Genomic DNA, 9,258 nt, shown 5'->3' with positions numbered 1-9,258 from the left:
TTAAAGCTTCACAATCTTTTTGATGGTGTCCTTGAATGCTTGCTTCACTTGCTGATTTCTTAGAGTGTAAATGAAGGGGTTTAACAAGGGAGTAATTGAGGTAATGAGCACAGCTATTCCTTTGTTGAAGGCACCTTCTTCTTTTGCAGAGGGATTGATGTACATAAACATGCAGCTGCCATAAGAGAGGGAGACGACAATCACGTGGGAGGAACAAGTGGAAAAAGCCTTTGTCCTTTGCTGGGCAGAAGGGATCCTCAGAATGGTCCTGATAATGAATGTGTAAGAAAATGTCACCAGCACCAGAGTAACCACCAGAGTCACAACCGCCAGGAAGATGACCATCACTTCTAGGAGGCTTGTGTCTGAACAGGCCAGCTCCAGAAGGGGCCCATAGTCACAGTAATAGTGATTCAGAACATTGGAGGCACAGAAATCCACCTGGCTCATCAGGATGATTGGGGGTAAGATAGCTAGGAATCCTCCCAGCCAGGAGCAGAACACGAGTTGTATGCAGACCCTGTTGCTCATGATGGTCAGGTAATGCAGGGGTTTGCAGATGGCAACATAGCGGTCATAGGACATAGAAGCCAAGAGGTAAAACTCTGTTGCCCCAAGGAATATAGCAAAAAAATATTGAATCAAGCATCCAGCAAAACTGATGACTTTATTTCCTGTTGTCACGCTGGTCAGAAATCTGGGAATAAAAATGGATGTGAAGGAAATTTCTAAGAAGGAGAAATTCCGGAGGAAGAAATACATGGGGTTCTGGAGGTGAGGGTCTATTAGAGTGAGAATGATGATAGTCAGATTTCCTAGGACACTTATCACGTAGGTGAGGAACAGAAAGATGCATATCACAGCCTGGACCTCAGGTTGATTGGTGAAGCCCAACAGAATAAACTCAGTAAACGTCCTGTTTTTCATTATTGACCTCTTGGAGATCTAAAGGAAAGAGGTGAATGATGAAAACTCACATTTCTTAGGTAGGAGAGACAAAGCTGATCCTAGTGAGTCATGTCATATATTACTCCCCATGCAGTTGACCTAAACCAGCATCGCGTTGCCCTGGACTTGGCTCCATGGAAGCCCAATCGTCTTCTATGTGAATGACCTTATTCCTAAAGTGTTTTTAATTTCCCAAGTTGACGTATTCCCGGACATTTTCCAGACTCTATTACAGAATAATTACTCACATTTTTTTCAGAAGAGTAACATTTCGAACCTATCCTTTAATCCCAAAGTGTTTACGAAATCTCCGCATTGAAGTTATTTTCCTCTGACTCTGTTAATTTCTCATACTTCTGTGCTTTTGGTGGAACTATTTCTATCAGATTCTGTTTTCTGTGCTTCCCTTTCCCCTGCTCGTGCTCTTCACCCTTCCCTGCAGTATTTGACGTTTCACTGGCTGTCTGCCATAGATCCTCACCTCCATTATTGTCCAAACCTCTAACTCCCTTGTTTCAGCAACCACCAGGACAGTCATCACATGGATATGGTTGAAGGTTTTGATGCGTCAGTGATTTTTTTCCTGCACCCCTATTTCTTTGGAAGCATAAATTTGTAATAGGCCTTTAAGATCTTTGGTTCAGTATGATCTCGTATTGTGAGCATTTTTGACTACCTGAACAAGGCACTGGTATCCATAAATCATAATAATTAGCATTTTCTTATGTTTTTCTGCTGTGTTCAAAGTCTTGTAGGTAGATTTGGGATAGATCTCTGAGAATAGAGATTTTGAAATATCCACAGGCAGCACCTCAGAGTGGATTTTGCTCAAAGTCTACAGTGTCCTCAAGACAAATTAAGGATGACAGTTTATCATGCCTCAAACGTTCTTGTTCTCTATTCTTGGCTTGTAGAAACCAGGAAAAGGGACATTCATGTTTCTGACAAGAAGAGTCCTTTGTAGATAAATCTGTAATCCCCAAGGAAGGAAGCTTTGGCCGTGGTGTCCTTTGTGCATTTTTCAATTTTTCTGATTCAGAGGCAAAGGGAATAGAAAGGTCCCTCTAATTCACATGCATACGGGTTAGAAAAAAATCATATCTTCAGAATCATTTTTGTCAATCTCCCCATTATTCCACACAACTGTTGGAGGCATGAGGTGATATTAAACTTTGACCTGGATTTGCCTTCAGCCCTCCCTTCCCTGTTTGTACTAACCTGTGGTCTTTGGCAAGTACTGCATTTTCATCCCGATTTTCACAATTGGTTGACTTCATGACCCACATTTATAGAATAATAACATCAGTGACTTTAAAAACATCCAGTGCTCACATCCTTGACAATCTGAATGACTGTGGTGGGATGTTTGCCTGTTCCTAAGAGGTAAATAAAAAGTGAGATGGGCCATGTGAGTCTCTGAGTAATATCAAATTTAATATGTTGTCTGTTGGCTTCCCATCAACATTCTACCCATCTCTCTCTCTCCCTTTGTTGTAGGAGTCATTAGCCATAGATGACTATATTTTCTTATTTTAAGAAATTGAATTATAATTGAAATACAATATTACATTAATTTCAGGTGTGCAGTATAGTGATTTGATATTTCTATGCATTATGAAATGGTCACCAAAACAGGTCTAGTTTTTATCTGCCACCATAAAAGTTATCACAGCATTACTGATTATCACTTATGCTGTACATTATATCCCTGTGATTTATTTATTTTATAACTGAAGTTTGTACCTCATAATCCCCTTCACCTATTTTGCTTCTCTCATCCCAGCTTTTCCCCACTCTGGTAATCATCAGTTCATTCTTTTTATTTTTATTTATTTTTAAATTTTTTATTATGTTATCTTAGTCACCATATAGTACATCCCTAGTTTTTGATGCAATGTTCCATGATTCATTGTCTGCATATAACACCCAGTGCTCCATGCAATATGTGCCCTCCTTAATACCCATCACCGGCCTATCCCAATCCCCCACCCCCTTCCCCTCAGTTTGTTTCCCAGAGTCCAGAGTCTCTCATGGTTCATTCCCCCTTCTGTTTACCCCCCCTTCATTCTTCCCTTTCTCCTCCTACCGATCTTCCTGCTATTTCTTATATTCCATAAATGAGTGAAACCATATGATAATTGTCTTTCTCTGCTTGACGTATTTCACTTAGCATAATCTCCTCCAGTCCCGTCCACGTTGCTGCAAATGTTGGGTAATCTTTCTTTCCCATCAGTTCATTCTTGTATCTATGAGTCACTTTGTGTTTTGTTTGTGGGTTTGTTTCTTAGATTCCACATGTAAACTTTGTACTCTTTTCTTAATGAAAGTACCCGAGTGTGTGGGGCTTACCGAGGACGTGTATTACCTTCCATTCTATGAATCCAAACCAGAATCCAATCATAGTTCCAGAGGGACACAGTCCCTCACATATATAATAAAAAAGAAAAACAAATAAACAAGTAATCCCTATCCCAGCAATGATAGAATCAGAGAAGTAGACTTTGATAGATGGACAATTCCTTAATATTTTTGTTCTCAGGGAGATTATGTTGAAGTCAGAAGGCAGGGTTTGGGCTTCTCTGCAATCTCTGTGTTAGGCAGAGTGACACAGGGTTTATCTGCTCTTTTGAGAACAGGCCTATGGGGATCAATTTCCTGAAGAAGCTAAACATGCCCTGTGGACTTAAGTTTAAAAGCTTCACATGAATCTCAATTGTTGACAACTTTGAGAACAAGTTGTAAACATATGGCTGAGGAGAGAAGGTCCAGACAGACCATGATATGGGTTCCATGAGAGAATGTGTCACAGACATGAGGTTTGTAGTTAAGAGCAATGGAGCGAGATCCCTGGGGATTGGTGTGCCTGGTCTACTCAATCTTCCTATTATCTTTCCCTTTAATGATGCAGTTTGGCCAGTGCTCAAACCTGAAGTAAATGAATTCACTTCACAGTGAGTTACCAGAACCTTAATGCCTTCATAGCCTCCATTAAGATCTGCATACCTAATTTTACTAAAATTAATAGGAATCAGCAACTGGAAAATATTTTACCGTTATAGATTTGGCTGATATGTTCTGCTCTATGAGTAGTTCTTTACCTTTGAAGGAATGATAGGTTTTCACTCACCCCCCATGGGATATTTGGGGAGCCTTGCCAGTGCCGATACCTTTATAGATCTTAGCCATGTTCAACTTATTCTAAGAACATAGGTATGACATTATATTGATAACATCCTCCTGGAAGGTAATTCAAACTTTCCAATCAGGTAGCCCATTGAATCTTGCAAAATTCAAGGCACTGCTATTTCAGTAAAATCTCTGGACATTACTTGTTAGCCCAGGAATGATCCATATCTAATGCAGTAAGGAACCAACTCTTCACTGACATCAGCAGTTACTACTTTACAGTAGACTCGGTAGGAGAAGGAAGGGAAGAATGAAGGGAGGGGGTAAACAGAAGGGGGAATGAACCATGAGGGACTGTGGACTCTGAGAAACAAACTGAGGGCTTCAGAGGGGAGGGGGGCGGGGGATTGGGATAGGCTGGTGATGGGTATTAAGGAGGGCACATATTGTATGGTGCACTGGGTGTTATACGCAAATAATGAATCATGGAACATTGCATCAAATACTGGGGATATACTGTATGGTGACTAATACAACAGAATAAAGATTAAAAAATAAAAAAACAAAAAAAGTAGACTCAACATTTACTGTGTTTATTTGGGTTTCAGAGGTGATATCTTCTTCATGTACAAATTTTATTTAAATTCATTGTGCTGTTACTCACAATTGGCTCACTTTGAATGGACCATCCAATGACAAAAGGCTCTAGAGTCTGTCTAAATTGCAGTAAAATAGACACTCCCATTGGTGTTCCCCCAGAAGTTCCTTCATTGTAGAGGATTCAACAACCTCTTTGCATTCCTTCTAGAGTTTCCAGATCCGCCACAGTGGCCATAAATTGTTCATGGTCTTCTAGGGCATGAAGCTGTGTTCCTTGGCTGAATCAACACACCATTGGGATGGCAACTGTTGGTTGTATGGTGGGCTCTTCTTGAGATGAATGCTTTCACAGGTCCTGAACTTGTGATTCCCTGAACCCAGTTGCCCATTGTGCCTTTGGTCATTGAGGCAGTACTCCACAAACTTGGCATGGCCATAGAGGCCTCATTAGGAAAAGGAAAATGCTGCTTATGGAGCCAAACTGGGCTTTCGGTCATATCCCACCTGTAGGTTATCAGTTCTTTGCTATATGCAATAGTGCTTAGAGGTCACTCCTCTCTTGTATCCATTGGCTACCTAGGGACTCCACTGGGATTAACAGAATGATAGGAAAGGGAGTTTGTAGTTGGTATAGGTGTCAGCAGCACTGTCATGCATGATAGAGTGTACTGAAGAGCTGCTGCATTCCATTTCCTAACTGGAACATCCCTAATCAAAGATGGGAACCATGGGTCAGCAGTTATCTTAGCACTAGAGGGTGTCCTGGCCAACACTTGGTTCCTTCTGCACCTTTTTATAGACCCTAGGCCTTTGTCAATGGTATGGTCATCTGGTCTGACTAATGGCAGCAACAACAATTCCTTATCTAAGGTGTTCCTCCCTCTCTGTTGGGGAAAAGAACTTTGGGAATTTCTTGCCTCCCAGAAACCCAAAATACAAATCAAGGCCACACATATTCTCCACATACAAGAATTCAGTTTTCAGGGGCTCATTGCAATGCACAAGCAGATAAATTGGCTTTGATTTCTGAGACACATATTGGCACAGCCTCAGATCTGATCTAACTTTGGACTAGTGGGCCTGTGAAATATCAGGCCACAGAGAAGCCACTGCCCTGAGGTCCTGAGAAGAATGTAAGGGACTGTCCTCCTCAGCCATGAATAACGTAGTGACTAACTCATGTACAGTACGTGGGAAAATGTGCCACCGTCTATACAGTTGAGGAGGCTCATTTCCCTGGGGACTATCCATTAACCAATGGCAAATAGATTTTATGGGGTCACTGACTCCCTCTGCAGAGGATACTTACTATTTTCTGACCATGGTGGACACTTAGAAGGGAATATTACTCATCTGTCGTTCTAGACATGCTATCATTTAAGCCATAACACGGGCTTCAATAAGACACTTCTTATTCCCTTCAGAGTTCCAGACATTACTGATAATGATCTAGGCATTTACTTCATTTCTCAAAGTACACAATGCTGGGCCCTTGAAAAGGCATTCGGTTCAACTCCACACCTTTTCCTCCCCACCCCCTTTACCAACCTCAAGCTGCAGGCCTTACAGAGTGCCCTAAAGTCTTCCTTAAAGAAACCTTGCTGAATTACGGAAAAGTACATGGTCTGCTCACTGACTCTCACTGCCATCAGCAACCTTAGTTACGCTCAACTTCTGACACTTAGGACCCTTGCTTTGTCCTGATCACAGGGCTTACCGGCATCTTTTAAATAGAAACCTCTCTATACAAGATGTTTCTGTCAAAAGACTGACTTGTGTTAGGCCTTTGGTTTCATTTTTATATACCCCACTCATATCCCACTCCCAGGCCTTCTTCCTCATATCACCTGTATTCTTTGTACTTTTTTGTGCAACAGAATTTCCCTCAGTCTCAACACCAGCGTGCTCTTTTCCTGCCAATTGTGCTCATTTTGCTCAGAATCCTGGGAGTCACAGGCATTGCCTCAGGGACATGCAACGCCCCTGCTGAAACTTACATTATTAATGCTGACCAGGAAATCTAAGACACTTTGTTTTCTTTTTTCTTTTCTTTTCTTTTCTTTCTTTCTTTTTTACTTTAAACTCAATTAGCCAACGTATAGTACATCATTAGTTTTTGATGTAGTGATCAATGATTCATTAGTTGCATATAACACCCAGTGCTCATCAGATCATGTGCCCTCCTTAATGCCCATCACTGTTACCCCATTCCTTCACCCCTTCCCTTCTTCAACCCTGCAGAGTCAAGAGTCTCTCATGTTTTGTCTCCCTCTCTGATTTCTTCCCATTCAGTTTTTCCTCCTTTCCCCTGTGACTCTCTGCGCTACTCCACATATGAGTGAAATCATATAATAATTGTCTTTTTCTGATTGACTTGTTTCACTTAGCATAATACTCCAGTTCCACCCATGTTGATGCAAATGGTAGGTGTTCACCTTTCTTTTTTTTTTTTTAATGATTTTTTATTATATTATGTTAGTCACCATACAGTACATCCCCGGTTTCCAATGTAAGGCTCGATGATTCATTAGTTGTGTATAACACCCAGTGCACCATGCAATACGTGCCCTCCTTACTACCCATCACCGGTCTATCCCATTCCCCCACTCCCCTCCCCTCTGAAGTCCTCAGTTTGTTTCTCATAGTCCATAGTCTCTCATGTTTCATTCCCCCTTGTGATTACCCCCCTTTCTTTATCCCTTCTTCCCCTACCGATCATCCTAGTTCTTATGTTCCATAGATGAGAGAAATCATATGATAGTTGTCTTTCTCTGCTTGACTTATTTCACTTAGCATTATCTCCTCCAGTGCCGTCCATGTTGTAGCAAATGTTGAGAACTCGGTCTTTCTGATAGCTGAGTAATATTCCATTGTATATATGGACCACAACTTCTTAATCCAGTCATCTGTTGAAGGGCATCTCGCCTCCTTCCACGATTTAGCTATTGTGGACATTGCTGCTATGAACATTGGGGTGCATATGGCCCTTCTCTTCACTACGTCTGTATCTTTGGGGTAAATACCCAATAGTGCAATGGCTGGATCATAGGGTAGCTCAATTTTTAACTTTTTAAGGGACCTCCACACGGTTTTCCAGAGTGGCTGTACCAACTTGCATTCCCACCAACAATGTAGGAGGGATCCCCTTTCTCCACATCCTCTCCAACAATTGTTGTTTCTTGCCTTGTCTATTTTTGCCATTCTAACTGGCATAAGGTGGTATCTCAGTGTGGTTTTGATTTGAATTTCCTTGATGGCTAATGATTTTGAACATTTTTTCATGTGTCTGTTAGCCATTTGTATGTCTTCATTGGAAAAGTGTCTGTTCATATCTTCTGCCCATTTTTTGATTTCTTTATTTGTTTCTCGTGTATTGAGTTTGAGAAGTTCTTTGTAGATCTTGGATACCAGTCCTTTCTCTGTAGTGTCATTTGCAAATATATTCTTCCATTCCGTGGGCTGCCTCTTAGTTTTTCTGACTGTTTCCTTGGCTGTGCATAAACTTTTAATCTTGATGAAGTCCCATAAATTCATTTTATCTTTTGTTTCTCTTGCCTTTGGGGATGTGTCATGAAAAAGGTTGCTTTGGCCGATGTCGTAGAGGTTGTTGCCTATGTTCTCCTCTAGAATTTTGATGGATTCCTGTCTCACATCGAGGTCTTTCATCCATTTGGAGTTTATTTTTGTGTATGGTGTGAGATAGTGGTCAAGTTTCATTCTTTTGCATGTAGCTGTCCAATTTTCCCAGCACCATTTATTGAAGAGACTGTCTTTTTCCCACCGGATGTTGTTTCCTGCTTTATCAAAGATTAGTTGCCCAAAGAGCCGAGGGTCCATTTCTGGACTCTCTATTCTGTTCCATTAGTCTATGTGTCTGTTTTTGTGCCAGTACCATGCTGTCTTTGTGATCACAGCTTTGTAGTACAGCTCGAAATCTGGCATTGTGATGCCCCCAGCTTTGTTTTTCCTTTTCAACAGTTCCTTGGCGATTCGGGGCCTTTTCTGTTTCCATACAAATTTAAGGACTATTTGTTCCAGTTCTTTGAAAAATGTCCTCGGTATTTTGATCGGGATAGCATTGAAAGTGTAGATTGCTCTGGGTAGCATGGACATTTTAACTATGTTAATTCTTCTGATCCATAGGCATGGAATATCTTTCCATCTTTTTATGTCTTCCTCAATGTCTTTCAAGAGTGATTTATAGTTTCTAGAATATAGGTCCTTTACGTCTCTGGTTAAGTTAATTCCAAAGTAACGTATGATTTTTGGTGCTATTGTAAATGGGATGGATTCCCTAATTTCTCTTTCTTCGGTCTCGTTATTCGTGTACAGAAATGCAACTGATTTCTGCGCATTGATTTTGTATCCCGCCACGTTACTGAATTGCTCTATAACTTCTAATAGTTTGGGAGTGGATTCTTTTGGGTTTTCCATATAGAGTATCATGTCATCTGCGAAGAGAGACATTTTGACTTCTTCTTTGCTGATTTGAATACCTTTGATCCCTTTTTGTTGTCTGATTGCTGTTGCAAGGACTTCTAGTACTATGTTGAATAATAGCGGCGAGAGTGGGTATCCTTGTCA

General features: G+C 41.0%; 1 protein-coding gene across 1 annotated transcript; it reads right to left on the bottom strand.

The window, feature by feature from the left end:
* Nucleotides 1–927, bottom strand: LOC123787318 (olfactory receptor 6C4). The gene has a single exon (XM_045789964.2). The coding sequence runs from the start codon at nucleotides 925–927 to the stop codon at nucleotides 1–3; it is 927 nt and encodes a 308-aa protein (XP_045645920.1).
* Nucleotides 928–9,258: the final 8,331 nt, after the last annotated feature.

The sequence above is a fragment of the Ursus americanus genome, chromosome 17 (genome assembly GCF_024610735.1).
Source record: "Ursus americanus isolate L20-20 chromosome 17, mUrsAme1.1.p, whole genome shotgun sequence".
NCBI lineage: Eukaryota > Metazoa > Chordata > Mammalia > Carnivora > Ursidae > Ursus > Ursus americanus.
The sequence above is the reverse complement of the archived record's forward strand: the minus strand, read 5'-3'. Positions and strand labels throughout refer to the sequence as shown.